Source organism: Mizuhopecten yessoensis, unplaced genomic scaffold, assembly GCF_002113885.1.
Source record: "Mizuhopecten yessoensis strain PY_sf001 unplaced genomic scaffold, ASM211388v2 scaffold1313, whole genome shotgun sequence".
NCBI classification, from domain to species: domain Eukaryota; kingdom Metazoa; phylum Mollusca; class Bivalvia; order Pectinida; family Pectinidae; genus Mizuhopecten; species Mizuhopecten yessoensis.
This window is the reverse complement of record NW_018403984.1, coordinates 463,402-483,569: the sequence shown is the minus strand read 5'-3', so window position 1 is coordinate 483,569 and position 20,168 is coordinate 463,402. Positions and strand designations below refer to the sequence as shown.

The following is a 20,168-nucleotide window of genomic DNA, read 5'->3' as shown; positions in this document are numbered from 1 at the left end:
TTCCAGAAATAGTAACTGTGTTAAGCATTTATTTATACACTAAGTAGGACCCTTTGGTGCGTGACGTGTGGGTATAATGTTAACAGCCTCGAGCTCACAAACGGGGTCAGGTTGTACCACATTGTTAAACTTGCTGAAACATTAGGTCAAATATTCAACAAAATTTTAATACGGATTGCATTTTTTTCTATCCTCGAAAATTTTATTGATGAGTTTGTGTTTTTCTTTGTTTATCTCGAGGCTTAATCCTAAAAGATTCATGTTTTGTTCACGGTGTAAATAATTATGATTTTGTTTTATTGGGTTTTTGTTTGATCGTTTTGTTTTGTTTTTTGTTTGTTTGTTTGTTTGTTTGTTTGGGGGGGGGGGGGGGGGTGTATTGTCCTCGCAACAGCCAAGTAGCCTAGTTCTTATGAACACGGCTGCATGGAGAGACAACGCCGAACATAGCACGGCTGCTTGAATGGAGAGAACGCCGAAAAAAACGAGTAGAGACGTAGGAAATGAAAAGGTATCGATCCATAGTGTTGCAACGGGTGCAGTCGATCATTTGTCTTCAATATTGCGTAAGTGAAAAGCCATAGAAGAAACCCCTTGATGCACAGGACCCCACATTAGTCCCCTCTCATGCTAACATACAGTGGGAAATATGACGCGAATTATATCAAAATATTAATATGCGAGTATGTGTATGATAATTCAAATTTTATATTTCAATGTCATTTATCTAGCGTATTCTCGAGCCTTGACAACTGATCTTAAGTATGCCAATAAATCCTGTACAGAAACATATATTCCTGTCCGTAAAACTTGTTAGCAGCTGTTGCATTACTTAAAGCTACATTATAAGGAAAATATATAGCAGGTTGTAATGTTTATTTTGTACAATTAAATATACCAAAGGGATGTAAAATCCTGTACTAGTTACATATGCATTTACCTAATGTACTCGAAATCCAATAAGTGCTGTCAACATCTGGAGTGTGCAAAATCAGTTCATCGGTATGTCGTACTTAAATACAGGCCAGCTTAACATGAAATGCCAACAGAGGGTTTGCAAAAGTATTAGAGATCTCTTTAAATGTAACAGATATCGTTAAAAGAATAAAAATATTTTCATTCAAACAGAGATATTTTTTAATGAAATTGAGATATCTTTAATTGTAATAGACATATATATCTTAAAGAAATAACGATATCTAAAATTCAAGTAGCAATAGATTTAAATACATTAAGTATATCTCATTTAATTATTTAATACTGATGATAGCATCAATATGTTATCGGGGTTTAACGTCCGCGTAACAGCCAAAGGGAAATAAAAAACATCATACTTGTATGGCTACGACAAGGTTGTTACTGTCTACTTCAAGTATTTTGTTCTCATGAAACAACAAATGATAAAACAATGGCTCAGCATCAATCCATATAAATGTTTTCTCGCACTCATTTAGATACTTATTTTGCTTTTACGTCGCACATTTCGATTCAAATTATGTTAGCTTCCAGTGTTTATCGCCGATGAATTTTAATTGATTGCACCACGACTGTGTGTTGTATATATATTGGTATATTTTAAACGTTGAAATTCTTGGGTGTCTTTTGTAAGCACCGTTTCGGACGCTAGTATGTTCCATTGTGACATAGTTCTTTAAAAGAAACTGTTTTTAGATTATTCACTGCCTACTCTGATGATTTTGAGTGATTCAGAATGTTTTTGGCTATCTTGAAGTCGTTGATTTTTGGGTTCAGTGAAGGGGGTCAGGGGGGATCACTACCAGGCCATGTACTGTTTTCTTCAATCAGCAAGAGCTGTGAGTTGGAGGCGTTCCATCATCGTTGTCACACTGGATTTCCTAGTGTAACCATTGAAGGTAAACCGCGTGGCACATTGGATTCACCACCTGTCGGGGTTATGTTGTTGATGTTTTTATGTCCGGGTAAGATGCAGTTGGAAAAACTAGGATCCGAAAGGTCCTGGTTTGGCTTATCTTTTGGTGAAAACATCTCAATTGGTCATTAAGTATTTCAGCCTTTAAACTAATGTATCATCATCCTTCAGTAGTGGTGCTATACCTACATTGTCGGTTCTCTATGCCTTGATGTATTTCCAGAATAGTTTTGTTTTCTGTAATAAAACTTCTCTCAATGACGGTGTTAGTATAGTCAAAATGGGCATGTCTTGTCATTTTCTGCTTTTACTGTTTGTTGCATTTGTACTTATTCCAGTCTTCTTATTTCCCAGACTTCTTTGCCTTGAAAAATTGCTGAAGTTTCCATTCAATAAGCTTTTTGATGAATAGAATATCCATGGCTATTGATTTTTTTGTTTAATGCAAATGGATATTTACTATGCCGTCTATAAGTTTTCTCAATAGCATATTGACATCGGATGATTGTGAGAGAATTGTACTACCGTCGACAGGACAGTGATATGCAAAAAGTAGAAAAGACGCGTCACTAGCGGCAGTTTATCCCAAGTCCCGGTCTAGCCCGACGCTCTTCTATCAAACGGGAACCGTCGGTACTTTCCGTAATTTTCTCGTTTACGGAAAGTGCCGATGGTTCCCGATTGGCTCTTCTATGATCGTATAGTGTGGTTTTCCACGGACTTTTTTTCTGACTCTCTACATTGTTTAACGAGTATTGTATCTAACCTCATAATATAACAAAAGACTAGAACAGTGATATAAAGTTCGCTAACACTAAAGGAACAATTTATTAAAAATATAGGAAGTTATTATACACAAACACTAGGTTTTTCTGACGACCAGGTTTGTTTACAATAGAAAAAATCTTCAATTAACTACAAAAATATATAAAGACTACCCTTAATGACCCAAAATATAACTTAACTTATTCAAAATATCACCGAATCAACCGGGGGCGCCACCTTTCCTAACTTTTTGGTTATTGGTCCGAAACAGAGTAACCGAATTGTGATCGCGCACGGCTTAATATTCACAAAACCCCTTATGCACGCGCAAGCCTCGCAATATCCATTTGACAGTGTCCGTTGGGTGGCGACGCCTGCACGCACTAATTAGAGCAAAATTAGCAAATCTGGTCCCCATCAGACAATGTCTATGAGGGAGGATAACATCTTTGGCTGCGCGCACTATCAATGTAATGGAAAGTTGTCGTTTGGTACAATATATATCATATAATCAAAATGTTTTAACAATAAAACGTAACTGTTAGTTCCAGGGTATATCCATTAAATAGTCTGGGATATACCAATAACAATGTATCGATAATCCGACCAGAAAACCTTTTTATCAGAATTGTGTGATTCAATTTATGTAGAAAACAAAAATTGGGAGTTTGTAGAGTATAATGATTGGTCAGACCAGAAAGTAATTTATAAACATATGCCTACATTTCTGCAGCATGTTCCTTTATAAACATTCCTAGAACAAATGGTTTCACCTCCCTGAGTTGTGAACGCGATGATATGGGTCAGATAGTCGATCTCAGACCCGTGATTTGTTTTCTTTAGTTTGCATTTTTGGATAATTCGTGTTTTCAAACGAACGACTTTTACGAGTTATGGGTATGAACCCTAGGGCATCCGTCCCCCCAAAAATGATCCACACACGAAAGGATTCCTACCCGGATGTCTGTACCCTGAGGATCGAATCTCATGTGACTGCTTACTGATAACTTATCTTCAAGTGAAAACCCCAGAAAACATTTGTATATATGCGTCACTAGACCAATCTCCCATGGGCTGAATAGTCTCCCCTGGAACTTGGCAGCTAAAGGCCCAGGTAGCACCTGCCATTGGCAAACTATGAGAGGAGAACAGAGATGGTTCATACTCTGCCTTAGATAGAACTTTCTAGAGACAGTGTGAAACACCGGGTAGCTGTTAGGGTGACACTTACCTTTCCCCTGTAACTGAAAGGCTGCCCTGCTGGCCTTTGAAGGATTTACAATACACATGTTATGTTAGGCCTTGACTGGGCACAGTTAGAGTCTGTGACAGAAATTAAGCAGGTACTCGTCCGACAGAATGCCTCGACGCAAAAACTGCTTGCTGGGATCAAGTGATTTAATGGAGTCTGACACTAGATTAGGTTTTCTGACTAACAGGGAAAAGGTGGAAAGAAACAAACACAAAATAACTAGCGTACATCCCTATGATCTATGACTGAGAAGATATTCAAAGGGATATGCGGGTCATGGGTGCGACCCTATGGGGAAGATGGGGGTGTAGTCGAGCTAAAACAGGGCTAGATTGACTTCGTATTGTCTCACGACAAAGGGTACATCTGAGAGGAGATGGAGCTTTAACCCTACTTACGTAATTACGAATATAATCTATGCTATGAGAAGGCATATGCTATCTAGGAGGCACGGTAGTCCAGTGGTAGGACGCCGGGCCCGTGACCGAGGGAGGCACGGTAGTCCAGTGGTAGGACGCCGGGCTCGTGACCGAGGGAGGCACGGTAGTCCAGTGGTAGGACGCCGGGCTCGTGACCGAGGGAGGCACGGTAGTCCAGTGGTAGGACGCCGGGCTCGTGACCGAGGGAGGCACGGTAGTCCAGTGGTAGGACGCCGGGCTCGTGACCGAGGGAGGCACGGTAGTCCAGTGGTAGGACGCCGGGCTCGTGACCGAGGGAGGCACGGTAGTCCAGTGGTAGGACGCCGGGCTCGTGACCGAGGGAGGCACGGTAGTCCAGTGGTAGGACGCCGGGCTCGTGACCGAGGGAGGCACGGTAGTCCAGTGGTAGGACGCCGGGCTCGTGACCGAGGGAGGCACGGTAGTCCAGTGGTAGGACGCCGGGCTCGTGACCGAGGGAGGCACGGTAGTCCAGTGGTAGGACGCCGGGCTCGTGACCGAGGGAGGCACGGTAGTCCAGTGGTAGGACGCCGGGCTCGTGACCGAGGGAGGCACGGTAGTCCAGTGGTAGGACGCCGGGCTCGTGACCGAGGGAGGCACGGTAGTCCAGTGGTAGGACGCCGGGCTCGTGACCGAGGGAGGCACGGTAGTCCAGTGGTAGGACGCCGGGCTCGTGACCGAGGGAGGCACGGTAGTCCAGTGGTAGGACGCCGGGCTCGTGACCGAGGGAGGCACGGTAGTCCAGTGGTAGGACGCCGGGCTCGTGACCGAGGGAGGCACGGTAGTCCAGTGGTAGGACGCCGGGCTCGTGACCGAGGGAGGCACGGTAGTCCAGTGGTAGGACGCCGGGCTCGTGACCGAGGGAGGCACGGTAGTCCAGTGGTAGGACGCCGGGCTCGTGACCGAGGGAGGCACGGTAGTCCAGTGGTAGGACGCCGGGCTCGTGACCGAGGGAGGCACGGTAGTCCAGTGGTAGGACGCCGGGCTCGTGACCGAGGGAGGCACGGTAGTCCAGTGGTAGGACGCCGGGCTCGTGACCGAGGGAGGCACGGTAGTCCAGTGGTAGGACGCCGGGCTCGTGACCGAGGGAGGCACGGTAGTCCAGTGGTAGGACGCCGGGCTCGTGANTTATCTGTATCTGTGCGTAACGGTTCAAACGTAAAGGCTTCACAAAGAAAAGAAAAATAATTTCCATTGAGTATGGATATTCCTATGGGTGCCTGCGGCGAAGGCCGATCTCATTAAATGGGCTAACTCCTCAAGGTGACAAGGCCGGGTATGAAATGAATGGACTGGGTAAAAGAATACACACAATCCAACCATCTATGTACAAAGGAAACTAACTCTGGACTTACTGAACTTCAACCATCCCCAATCCTCGGATTAACTAAGAAAACGTATCCCTATGTTTTTAACTAAGATGGCATCTGGAGAGGTGATCGCGAATCCTATTTTCGGTACCAACAATGTGCGTGGAAATATATTTACCCCTGAAAAAACCCGACACAACTAGATAGACAAGCATCCGAGACAAACTCACCGTCGGGGAGACTCCAATTCTCTACCGCCATCATAGACACCCCGTTGTACTGTACTAGACACATCTGCCACCATAACATATCTTCCTGTATTTCTTCTGGAATAGGCACGGAAGCAGATTGCTCCTGATGTAACGACCTTAACCAGTTGAGCAACCTACTCACAAAAAGACGACCTGGTCTAACACAAGAAGCGACAAAAATCCACTTGCCCAATAGTGACTGGAACTCATTAAAGCTAGCACATTCCTTACCGAGCCATTCTCTAACGAGCCCTGATTTCTCCTGCAGTCGCTCCTTTGGAACCTCCAATGTCATCTCGAGTCAGATAAAAAAACACAGCATACACATTCTTTGGGACGGGGCAACTGACTTAATCTTTGAATCTGTAAGACCACAGTTTTCTAGTAACTTGAACCTTAAAAGGACCATTTTATTTACCTGAAGCAATTCCCTGCTCTATATACATATGTATAACTATACATGTCCTCCGGGAATTACCGAGCCTCCCCCTCCCCACCATGATTCCAAGGGATCTGACTCCATCTCCTACTGGGTTCATATATTATGTAGGTATATAGGGAAACCATACTCCAACAGGTCAAAAATGTGTACATTTCCAAATTCTCGCGATTTATCCCTGAAAAATTGGACATTTATACCAAAAACCACTGGAATCTTAGCACCTGCTGCTTTAACAGCACTATGTCCTTCTAAAACTCTGTTCTCTACACCCAGTTACCTAAACTTGGACCTGCTTACTTGTTATGAGCACTGAAGCTATCAATTTTCTTCGAGGCGTTTAAAGTTATACCTTAAAAAAAAGGTCATCTTCATGACCATCTAACTCGGGAAATAAAACGAAACTTGGCATAAAACAATCCTCTGTTTTAACCTCGTTCTTGATTCTGTTCCCTAGTCATAGTGTATAAGACATACACTCTGGTAGCCCGAGTTTAGTCTGGACCTAGACATTTTGTCAGATAGATGTCTGGTGTCAAAATGTCTAAGTCTGGTGTCAGGGCCAGAGGAAACTCGGGCTAGCACTCTTGGTGCACCCACTTCACACCATCTTATTTCCAGCATGTGACACATGTGTGTAGTAAATGCCTTTTCACTCCTGCACATTCTGAATCTTGTGCTCTTTTTCACCAGAACTTTTCGCTTTTGAATCTTGGTTTAACACATGCTTGGCCAGTATTGGCACTTAAATAGTTGATGGATCGTCCATCCACCTACTCTCACCCAACTCGAACTTTCTTAACCACTCAGCATAACATGCCAACAAGGCCTTTTATTCATTTATATTGGAAAAGTAAGTAACTTTCGTTAGAAATGTTGTTCTGCTGGCCTGTTTGTGTGTAGTGGAGGCTCGGGCTATCACCTCTAGCTCTCCGGCAACAAATTACCGGAAGCTGAGGTCACTGAACTCAATAGTTTTATTCACAGTTATGCCTTGGGATGATTTACCCTGTCACCTGCTTTTGCACTCAACTCTAATTTTGTGGCCGTCCTAGATCTATGTCTACTGTCAATACTCTCATTATACTTGTCGGAATCGTCCGATCTTGGAGTTTCTGTTTTTGTGTATTTATCACTTCTATTTACTACGTTTTACTGTCCGTGCTATCTACATTATCGTCCATTCTTCTAAATCGTTAGTGAGAACTCGTGTGTTGTCTCAAAAAGTGAATAGATAGAACTTGTTTGTTTGTTTAAGTATGTCTGCTTCCCTACCGAGTCGTTCGGTTATCCAGTAGCTATAGATGAATAGATAGAACTGGCGCCAACCAGGGGGCGTAGCCAGAAGTGACCAGTCGGAAAGTGACCAATGAAAATAAATCTATTAAGATTCTGGAACAGTATTCTATAGGTAAAGTCTTACAGCTTACATTAACAGATTGAAGTAACTATCAAAGTTTGTACATAAAACACATGCGCGGATCACGACAGGGATCATATTGTCCCTGTCCATGCGAATCCGTAAACTAGTATTTGCCGCGCACATATTTTATTACTTCCGTTTCAATGTAAATCCGGACATTAGTATATACCTTATCCATTTGTTTATTTCCGGTATGTCAGTAATATTGTTGTGAAAGACTTACACACAGGTAAGGGTTGTATGTCATTATTGAAACTGTATGTTTTTACTGTATTTCTCTTAACCTTGGTTCCTTTACGTTTTCTGCTCAAGATTTGAGTACTAGAGACACAGGATCTTGTTGCTGGAAGTGAAACTCCCCTATCTACCAACCAATGTCAACAATCTGTCTGTCTGTTATCGGCATTTACTGATTAGCGTCAGGAAGTCAGTCCTGCACGATCGAATTTCATCCCGTCCATTAAAAAAACCGCATTGCGAAATTGTCCTTAAATGAAGACAAAAGTTACATTCGGTCCAGTAAATACTGCAGCATGTTCGTCTGTCAAAAATTAGTTATGACAGTAATACAAAAAATACCTATATTGTATGCTTAATTTTTAAGCACATTATAAGTATTTTTGTTGTAAAATCGTTATTATTGATTTATGAAAAAAACTTCAGGTTCCTGTAGTATGAGACTGTAGATCTTGTTGAGGAAATATTGACCATTCCACTGTACTGTATCAATGGGGTGGTTAGCTATAGGTGTAAATGTAAAGTTGTATATATCACAGAACAGTCGGACACAAACAATATGTGTAATTCAAGCCCAAGTTTACCGCAACATCATACATCTGTCAAAAGTCTGATATATGTTGTTGGGGATCAGAGGAATTGAGGCTAATATGATTTGTTGACGTGTATAATATTGTCAATATATTTGTTGTAAAACTTGACTGGGTCCATCTCCAGGTAGCTCAATTAGTTAGAGTGTTGTCTAAGTGTTCGGAGGGTCCCAAGTTCAACCCCTGGTGTGGCCATTGCATTTTCTCTTTCTCCTGTTACTTAAGTGCCGAACATAAATATACCTGCAGGAGGTGGTTTAGGGTCTTGTGTGTCTTCGGGGTTGAAGACTTTGTTAAAGGAGGGAGACAAGTAGCGGAACTGGACTGGGTCTATCGCTTGAGACAATTAAAGCAGGTAGCTCAATTGGTAAGAGCATCTGTCTAGAGTTCAGAGGGTCCCGGGTTCGAACCCTGGTCTGGCTGTTTCATTTTCTCTTTCTCCTGTTACATATTATACAGTTGTGTGATCAAAAATGAAAAAGACTGTACAACAATATTGTGTTTTGTACACTGCAGTAATTTCACACATCCTACCACAGTTGATGATATACCAGACATGTACATGTGATCTGGTAACAGGTAAGACTGCTTTGTTTACATTGTATCTGATTGTACTTACAGGACCAATGTCTGTTATGCAAGTTCATTTAAAACTTTCTTCTTGTTCTGGTGTACAGTTTATCTTAAATGACAAGGAATATATTGAAGATTTTCTATTCAGCAATTATAACCATCTATTGTGTGTGCTATGCATGGATTATAAATAAACTTAATGCATATGGAGATATTTAATAGATCGTTCAACTTCCAATCACAGTAGGAGTTAGTTGTGCTCTGAATATATATGTTGACATAATGAGGTAAAGACATCACCACAGTGGCAAAGAGAGGGTTATTAGTAAAACAGGAGATGGAAAAATGCATGGTCAGATCTAGACCAGGATTCAAAAAACCCGGGAACCCTCCGAACTCTTAGATGGTTGCTCTTTCAATTTAGCTATTTGGTCGCCAACAATTGATCCAGTTACATGACTCATCAAATACCCCCACACTGAATAAATTTGACTATACATTATTTGTGCCTGTTCTGGTGTATTGTATCGGGATACGTATACTCTATGTGTTATTGCAGGAGAACTTGTTACCAAATACATCATAATACCGAATCTGATATCATATGGCTAGGGATGTGTCGTTTTAGATTTTGAGTATAAGACTGCGGGCAAATTCCAACTTCTACTTGTCAGATATTTGAATATTCACTAGCCCCTATCACCCCAGGTACTGGCCTTGTGAACTGATATACCACTGAATGGAACATACATACATTGTAATTAATTCTCACCTGTAGCTATAGCCTGTTGTAATATGGTAATTATAAATGGCATATGCATGTACGTATACTAGTTTTCCATTATATTGTGACAGCCTTAGTCATCCAATAAAAAGTCAGATCTACACATAAAACACAATAATTGAGGACATTGACTCCTCAGTCTAGTGTTAAATATTGATTTGTTTGAAGACATGAATAAAGCACACTTGGTGTACCTCATGTACTGAATAAAAAAGCTTTTTGTTATAATTGATCTAATTAATCCCTTTCAAAGTGTATTTGCCTGTCAGGGGCATTCTTTGTTTCTACTGTCCAACCATTCTGATCATGAGTTGTTCATGTAACTCTTGAAAAAATTTAACACCAGTGGTCCATGTTGTCCAATGCGGAGAATTGAGGAAAACAGTCAATCCTTCTACTCGATTGAAAGCTCACAAAATAAGTTTTCACTTACTGTTTGTGTTAGAGGGTTAAACAAGCTTAGCATTCATTATCCTCACCAAACTGATGAATTTTACCCCAAACATTCTACTATTTGGTGCCATACTTTTGATGAATGAAATATAATAAATTGTAGTACTTTTAATCTAGTTCATGGCTACTTACACATTGAACGTTAGATAAGACATATCTGTTACACCATAGGAATTTTTATATAATGATTGGTATCAACATCTAATTCTGATATAGTTTAGTTATCACAATTTTATAAACTTACTGTTCTTAAAATTTTCTTCCTTTTTTGTAACTGCCCACTTTAAAGGAAATACACACGTAAACCTTCATACGTCTTCAAAATGTTTGTTTTTTTAATTTTTGATTTGAGAGAAATTAACAGTTGAAATTGTATTATATGGTCTAACATATATGTATGGGTTGTCTCTCCTGAGTTATCATGAAGTGCACTGGCACGTATTAGTCAGCCTAATTATAAACACTTAAAATCTCACTCATATTGACATATTCCCAATTTGTGCATGTATTGATGAAAAAATATATATTAAAACCATTGCAGATATTTGTTGTCTACCTGAAAATTACTCATTAAAGTAATAAAAGACAGACATATTACCAAAGTGTTGTATATAAGTGTCAAACACAAGAGGTCCACTCACCAGGACTGTTGTCATGTATATAGAGACTCAACATACTTGTTTGCATGTTAGATGAGCTTACGTACACCACTGAACAATTTCTGTGAACTGAAAGTTGCATGTTGTTTGAAATTGAATATTTTCATTCCATCATATGAGCTGTTATACTCCAGCAACAACGATCAACTTTAAAGTTCAAACTGTTAAAAAGCTGTTGAAAGTTTTGTCATATTTGACCTCAGGTTCTTTGAAAGTAGGTCAAAGTCATTTATGTGTGGAGATTTCTAGCACATAATCTCAAGTATCTATGCTGGCCAAATTTCACAACCTTGCACTATATGGAATGTAATTATAGTTATTTATCTTTCATAGCCCATTTTGATCTTTGACTCATATTTGCTCTAAAAATGACCTTACCACAATATATCAAGAAAAACTTTCACACTGCTGTTATATAGCTCTTTTGATAGTATCTTACATTTTTATGTTTTATTCTTGTGACTTTAAAAGTAACTATATAGGTCAAGTTCATTTTCAGGCAAATTTATGGTTATCTACCCCAAGTACATACTGGACAAATATCATTACCCTTATAGAATTTAAAAAGCAGTTTTTAAAAGTTTTGATGCATATTACATTTCAAATGTATAATGATGAGTCAGCATTAAAAGGGTACATTTATAATTAACCACAACACAATATAATGGATAATAAATCTTATTGTTCCTTAGATATTTAAAATGAAAAAGTGTTTAGGGTATTTAACCTCCAAGATATTTTAAAAATTATGTCAAGATCAAGGTCATTAATATGATGAGCTGATGAGCTAATAAAGAACTTGAACTTGATATGAGGAAAATGTATAGCCCTCTACCCAGATAACTACAGCCAGAATATTATAACTTTCGGCAAGAAGTCTTTTGATATAACTAGATGGTCAGATGATGGTCTACAGTATGCACCACACCCTGATTATGTTTGCTCACGCGTACAGACACTTCGTAAATAACCTGTTTGTTAAGAGTAACCATAACACATTAAGTAGATTAGAACACTTATTCTACACACGTTCATTGTTAGCCCGAGTTTCCTTTAAGTTCAGGCCAAAAAATTCTGGGGTCAGATATATAAAATTTGTTTGTTGGGGTCATATTAGGACGGGCCCCAAGGGAGAGAAACAAATTGGTACAATGTAGGAGAGAAAATAAAATAAACAGATCCCAAGTGATGGGGCTGTCGATCAATTTTGGTCTATCTCATGTCCTCGTATAGTAGAAGATTCTATAGGAAACCCCGGTTATGTAAGGGATCCACATTAGTCACCTCTTATGACATTCAGTGGAATACAATTAATATGTCTATTCTTTCATCGAACCTGCTCAAGATAGGTCAAATTTGGAATCTTAAACACATTTTTTTCGCTTAATACACATGTGACTTGCACAGTTAATATACAGCAAGGCAAGCACATAGGTACTGTGTCTGCTATGATGTGGTAATTATTAAACAGCATTGAGTGTGAAATGTTCATTTCAATCAGAAATGCATATGTCATTGGTAACTTTAATGTTACCATAGCTGCAGAAACTAGTGAGAAATATTCCTTAGCCTGTAAAAATTCAAACAAATTTGTATATGTTTTTATTGTTTATGTGACGTACAATCCAATTTTGTTTCCGATAAAGGCAAAAAATTAAAAAAACAAGTGGAATTCCACAGAAAAAAAACATGTACAGGGGGTTAATTTGTTACATTACTCGGACTAATAATTTCTGCCATGCCTATGTTTTCACAATAACCTTATCTGTAATTTACACTAACAGAACTTTCCTTCCATCAGATGTTATAAAGAAAGGATATTAAGACAATATTCACTTTATTAACAAACATTTTATTGAACATCAGCAAGCTCTTAATGTCTTCAAGTTGTAATTTTAGAAGAAGAAAAAATAGAGAAAAAAAACGTTGGCCTGGTACAGATCCCCTGCACACATATATGAATATATAATATACATTTACGAACCGTGAATAGGGAATCTGTGTCAGGCCTCTGCAGGAAAGAACCCACTGTTCGTAAAAAAGTATATGTATAATGCAATGTTTGTTTTTGTTTTTAGATTGATGAAATGACACCAAAGAGGTACTGCAGTGCCACCATTCATTCGATTTTCACGGATTTATTGGACATTTGATGTCGATCAAACATGGAGGAGGTGTCGCCAACTTCAAAGCATCCTGTTGATGCCAAACTTTCCAAGTTTGAACCATCAACAGAACCCGCCCGAGATTTTGTGACACTAACAAAGGGCCCCGAAAAATCCAAGGATCCTGATGCACTGCCCAGAAATTTGTGTTTACAGTCTGGCGCCCAGAATCCAGAAACATCGCCTTCGTCTATTTCGTCTCTTTCTGAAACGGTTGCTTTGCCAATTGAACCAACAACTGTAACAGCTGAACCCAATGCTGAAGATGCAACACAAACTGGCAGCTCCAGAATGGAAGCCCCAGAGAGTGATATACAGAGTATCATCAAACTTATTAAGAGAAATATGAAAGACACAAAAAGAGAATTTGAGGATCTTCATAAAACACTCCTGCCAAAGGAAAGACAACTTCTGGTTAAAAAGGAAGAAACAGCATTAGAAGTTGCAAAATACTTTGCAGACATTAAGATTAAAGTTGGGAAGTATCTTCTGGAACAGGAACAGAAGATCCAACAAGAGCTTGAAGTTCTGACAGAGAGAGAATCGCAACACCTACAACAAGATGTTCTTAACTGTACAAACTTGATGGAGAAAGTAGACGAAAAGGAGATGGAATTCTTATCATCTGCATCTATAAATAGCGGAGACAACCCTAATTCTGAGGTCAACTCTGACCTCCATGAAGTTAAACGCACTATAACTGAATACTCTGACATGTGTAGTCAGATGAAGACCTATGCGGACGAACAGTTTGAAATGAGGTTTATGATCAACACGGATCTGGAAGATATGTTAACTAATTGTAATTTGGTCAATATTGAACTCATCACTGCAAGACACACATTACAGAGTCGTCAGTCGGTATCATCGCAAGCATCATCTACAAGGCCTTCTACTTCTGAGGAACCAGATGTTGCTTATGCAGACGATAGTGAATCAGACGCCTCTGATTCTGAAAGCTCAGAATCCTCTGAATCAGAAGAATCATCGTCTGAATCAGATGACGACGATGACGATGAGGAAAACAATGCCACTACAGCTGAGCAATCTCGTGCACCTGGTGCTCCTGCTGATGTATTGAGCCACCCGCCATTGCGAAATACAAACAGTGCACCCATAAGTAGCACTGTAGCAGCTCCGGCATACGAGGAAGAGCCCCCACCGCCATATCCAGGCCTACCACAGAATCTGTCTGTGCCAAGAGTACCGGGATACCCAATCACTCCTGTCCACAGTCAGCATACCCCGACTATGTCTGGACGTGACTCAAGCAATGTCAGTCCACCTTCCGTGACAGTCTATCAACCTAGAGAAAACGTGCCAATGCGTAGGTCATCTGGTTCGAGTTTAGAAGGGAAGAATGATTCACATTCCCGAGCCCTAGACGACCAACAAACTCCGCGTCAGGTGCAGCGCTACAGACGACGACATTCGCCTGATTCTATTGGTTCATCAGGAAGCTCTACATCACTCCAGGAAGCTGGTTCTGATCCCGCTACAGGGAACGTAGTAGCTGGTGGCAGGAGTCGGTTTTATGCGGAGTTGAATGAGCCGCACGGCAACACTGAACCAGTTCATCCAGCCCTCCGCTTGCCATCTACAGCCAACTCCAGTCCATCTGCACCTCCCTTGCCTTCAATGTCCCTCACTCCATCTGGTGTCACAGAGAGACAAGCTGCCACAGCTATGTTATATCCGCAAATTAATCAGCCGCATGGTGTTGCAAGACGATCTCCTGCCATGGGTCGACGATCTCCAAGACCGACTTCAGCACCAGTACAAGACACAGATCACAGGCCAAGTCACCGCTTCAGGGAAAAGAAATACACACCACCCTTCAGTCTCAAGTTTGTCGGTCGTTGTAACACATCAATATCCGCTGACGAAAGACCACCTGGATTGGTAGGCATATCCAACATGGCAGAATATACTGTCGTAGTTGATCGTTGGAATTTCAAACTGAAACTATTAAAGTGTAGAGCAGTGAAGAGCGTCTTGTTCTTTGGAACCTTTGAACCCTGGGATGTTACTGGCCTGTCGGATACCCGATGTGCTGTGACTGTACCAAAAGCTTCCGAAATTTGTATCGCATCCAGACATGGCTCAAAACTTAAGCTGGAAAAAAGGATATCAACAGCTCGTGGATATTCCTGTATCCAGTATCACAAGCGCAAGGACTTATTGATCTGTGGATGTTGTCCACAGTTTGGTAGACCACATGTAGCCATTGTAACTATGGACGGGAAGGTTCTGAAATCATTTCACGACGATGCCAATAACACCGCCATTTTCGCATATCCGCGATCAATCGGGATTGTTGGCGAGGATACCATAGTGGTTGTTGATAACAACAAGAACGCTGCCATTTTCATTAAAACGGATGGAACGGTTTTGGAGGTCTACAAAGGTTTCCGTAACTCGTTTCTCGATGACGCCCAGGGTGTGGCTGTTCATCCTTTTCTGGGATTTGTTCTGGTGTCAGATGCCAAAAAGAACAGCCTCCATGTTTTGTCATCTCGTGGGCGTTACAGGGGTTGTATTTCCGGTGGAACTGAAATGTCCAATCCACGCCGTCTCATGGTTGTAGGTCTCAACAATCCACAGTTGGTTGTCGCACACGGAAACGGATATGTTAGCCGGTTCGACTTGGTTTCAGAGTCAAGAGCGCAACACTAAACCGTCAACAGTTAGTATGCAGCAGTATACAGTTATATGTGTCTGGTGTCGGTGCAATATTGATGACTCGGCGTTATGAAGATAAAACATAAACAAAATTATCTTCAAACCGAATAACTGCTTCTATTTAAAAAAGAAATAATAGTGATAGTATCTGTCAAAGTAAATCTGTGGCCAACTTAAACTATTAAAGTACAAATAGTATTAACAAAATGCGAATCAGGTAATATATTTTATATAATACAAGAATTTGTCCAAAGGTTGGCGACATCAGAAAAGGTAACGCCTTCAGTTATCGTTTCCTAATGTATTCTAGACCTTTTCCATGGGTTTTTGGTCTTTACTACATCTTTGCTACATCTTAGGTCATTTCACTGATATGTCATAACTTGGATAGTGTAACATGACACCTTAGTCAGTCACAAAATTCTGACATCAGGCTAGTATAGTGGCCAATGAAAATACTGCAGAATGGAAATGGAAATTGTAAGAGAGAATGAAAGATAGAGGTTCCTGCAAGTGTTGGAATGGGGACAGCATTCCATTCATTATGTCCACACACATAAAAAGACACAAAAGAAAGTTCCGGTTCTCATGGGGTAATTGTTATACCGTCTGGTCTTTTACAACATACCCAAATTCCCAGGGGTGAATTAAACATGATCAATGGTGGTTGGATCATTTGATGGAATATGACATTGTGTCAGTAAACCAGTGATTCAAACACAAAGCGGCAGTGTTTTTATATTACAGAATGTCACTTAATTTGGTTTCTGTAATATCAATCAAGGTATCATTGTAGAAACACGAACCCAGGTTATCCTGTAGATAAGGAGCCAAAATAACTTTGCATGCCTTTTTCCTCAATCCATATACTCGAGCAATTTACATACGCAATTTGCGTGTGTGGGATATTTTGTTAACATTCATAGCAAATAGTGGCAAATTATGTAATGTATAAGATATGTAAATAGATATATTTCCTGTTGACATTGTTGTATTATATCCATTTTTATTTTCAGTAGGCAAGATAAAGTTCAGTTAGGAACAAACACAACTTTAGAATACAAAAAATGAAAAAGCACTGCTTTAGAGTACCAAAGAATATTTACTGTATGCTTGGAACTTTCATCCAGTCTAATTGTCATTTTGCATCGGTAAATCCGTGGTCAGTATTCGACCAGTGCTTCCTTCGCTCTTCATAGGAAATGATGAGTTCAGTAAGTTTATAGCCATTGTGACAAATGTTCCTCATTAATAACGGCAAAATTAGACTATAACGAACTCATTAGATTGTAACTCTGTATGTTATGTGCTATGAAGTCTGTTTAATAGAGTAGATACAAAACCTATTAGACAAATTTTGTATAGAAATCAGTACACTAAACGTTATATATTATAAAGCCTTTCGAACAGAATAAATGCAGGCTCTGCATTGTTCCCAATCCTTGGTTACAAGAGCAATTTGTGTAAATGTACAACTGATTGCCAATACCGATTTGTTTTTCGAATTAGTTCGAGGTTCCACTGTTTATACATTTTCATGTTGCAAATGTAAATCATTAATTTCTAAGTATTATACGTGTGACTTCATGATCAGATTTCCAACACTGATATTTAAGTTAGTTATTTAGATGTGGTTTTAGGTTTCAACTTTACAAAAAGATCTTACACACGATAGATGGTTTGTCTTAGTTTATCGCTAAAGGTGACAAGTCTTTGAATAATTGGGCCGTGATGTCTATGTTTTTGTAGGAATGGTAACCCTCAATAACAATTGTATTTCTTTCCATAATAACAGAGTCTCGTTAATATTAATTTATGATAATACGAAAACTTTTGAAAACGCTGATATACTTTATGGATTTATGACGTAACAATTCTTGAAAAGGTTAAAAAAAAAAAAGGTGATGAAGACTGAAGTCACATGCTCTAAAATCGAGTAAAATGGAAACATTTTGAAAACTTCATTCTTAAATAGATGAACAATCATGTACTACTGTGATAGTAAGCATATAAATGGTCTTTATGTTATTTTGATATTAAATCATGATCGATGAAACATGTTTGTGTCCATGTGCGAAATTTCTGTGATATGAAAACAAACAATTAATGGCAAATATGTAAAAAAAAAATACATATCTTTTATCTTGGTGTGTCATCTTTGATTGTTATGATGATATTGCAATCTAAAACATTGCATATTTAATAAGAAATCCAGAATTGTTTATAAGATTTTTTTCTAAGATGAATAGAGTTTATTTTTACCACTTTGTTTTCTCATGTATTTTTACTCACTTTTTGTGTATTATAAATCCAAATTGATTTTGTTTTCAATGATTGTATTTAAAATTTATTTTGCATGCCATTTCAATGAGAGACATGAACCTCTTTGTGACGCTTTCTGGTAAGACAGTGTCTTTTTATTTTGATAGCTGCTATTTCAATACAAACTGAATTGCACAAACATGACAAAGGTCAACAATCCACAGTATTAACATTTTCTTTTACAGTCTAAATTTACCGAATATCAGGCCAAAATTGGTATTACGTTCAAAAGAAAATTTACCTCAGTATTAATTCAAGAATTGATATTTGATTAACAAAGTCCCAATATTTTTTAAACGCTTTTCAAATATTTTCTTATGCATGTTTCAAATCTGGAATCTTTAGTCTTATTAAGACATGAATTTCAGAGATAATAGCGAAAAAAGAATTATCGCTCGTGATTGCTTTGCTTATAAATAAATTTACCATAAACAACTATATGTTGATATTACTTACACACATATCATACAGACAAGCTCACACCGACAGATATATCAGTTTGTATCACAATGTATTTTCAAATATTAACTATTCGTTTGTTTATGTCCCCTGTGACAACCACTCCATTGTTCCTGGTCAGTATTCTATAAAATCTACGTTTACTACGATCAATCAAGATGACAGTTACGTACTCCGTGACCTATGATTATTCAACAATCTATATGGCATTAATATTCGAGTTCAATTATTTTTTTATACTGCAAAATCGATTTCCCCACATTATATAATTAGATGTAATAATTTTGATTTTAATTTATGTATCTTTTACTTGATAAATTTCAAAATATTTACGCCGGGAACCATTACATTGCCTATAACTAAGCTATCAATACTTTGTGTAGGCATGTCACACAGTCTGCATGATCTTCTGATAACATTTGTTGATTGATTGATATATGCACGCGGTAATTAACATTTTCATTGGCTATATGATGTACTTAGACCACCACGGAATAAATGATAGCATTTACATTGATCACAACATGTAATTTATCACTGGGAAGTTGTACACAGCTACTAAATACATGGTTTTTTAAGACCAATAAAATAATTCTGTTTAGGGTTACCTTATTTATCTAAACCAATCTATACTAACGACTCTAGAGATTTCATGTCAATTTTTAAGCAAACACTGATAACGTGGAGGTGTTCGTCATTGATACAACGTGTAATTCATTTGGGAAAAGACATAAATACCTTCCAACTTACATTACAATTTTGACCTAGCTAAAACCATGAACAGTTTTTGTCTAACTTTATTTTGTTTGGCCTAGATAGAGATTATATTATTTTTATACGTTATGAAATTATAATGGACAAAATATTACATTCCAATCAATATATTTTATAAAAGCGGTTATTATCAGGGTACTTGTTGGATTATTTTTATGTTAATATAAATTATCATATGTATACACTTATTACATGTGGCATTACTAAGGCGTAAACACATGTATTATTTAGTTTTATAATAACACTTAGTGCATTTATCATACATATGTACATATATGTTTATAATAGGAATTTATATATTAACTTACATTTCGAAACATATTATATTTTACATGTTATCACTGAAATATGTTTTTTATTTTCAAACTCAGAACAAAATGTATTTAATTATGAATGATATCCTCAATCCAGATTATTTGTTTATATGTTTATCATATTATGTAAGTTATTTTCTCGGATGCTTTAGTCACATACTTTAGTTTGTGTACTAATTTTCGTTTATTTGTTAGATTGTTTATCTGTTTACTGTGTCTTTTGCACAATATATTGCTGTAGTGCACACAATCAGCCATGCTTTTTTTCTTAATTTGTTTTCATTATTACTGTTATTTATTGTAAATACATTTTCTTCTTGACACGCTCAATAACTGATTTTATCTAATTTTTCATCAAATCACTTAGATGTATGTTAACATTGTTATT

The 20,168-nt window shown here is 38.5% G+C and overlaps 1 protein-coding gene across 2 annotated transcripts; it reads left to right on the top strand.

Annotated features, from left to right (window-relative positions):
* The first annotated feature begins 7,948 nt into the window (after window positions 1-7,948).
* Window positions 7,949-19,764, top strand: LOC110459443 (histone-lysine N-methyltransferase SETD1B-like). 2 transcript variants are annotated; one of them, XM_021511711.1, is made up of 3 exons: window positions 7,976-7,997; window positions 9,112-9,174; window positions 13,143-19,764. In XM_021511711.1, exon 3 carries the CDS (start codon window positions 13,230-13,232, stop codon window positions 15,903-15,905), a length of 2,676 nt encoding a protein of 891 aa, XP_021367386.1. In that variant the 5' UTR covers window positions 7,976-7,997; window positions 9,112-9,174; window positions 13,143-13,229; the 3' UTR covers window positions 15,906-19,764. The 2 variants fall into 2 exon arrangements, with proteins under 2 accessions (XP_021367377.1, XP_021367386.1); XM_021511702.1 differs by lacking the exon at window positions 9,112-9,174 and having other exon boundaries at window positions 7,949-7,997.
* The last annotated feature ends 404 nt before the right edge of the window (window positions 19,765-20,168 follow it).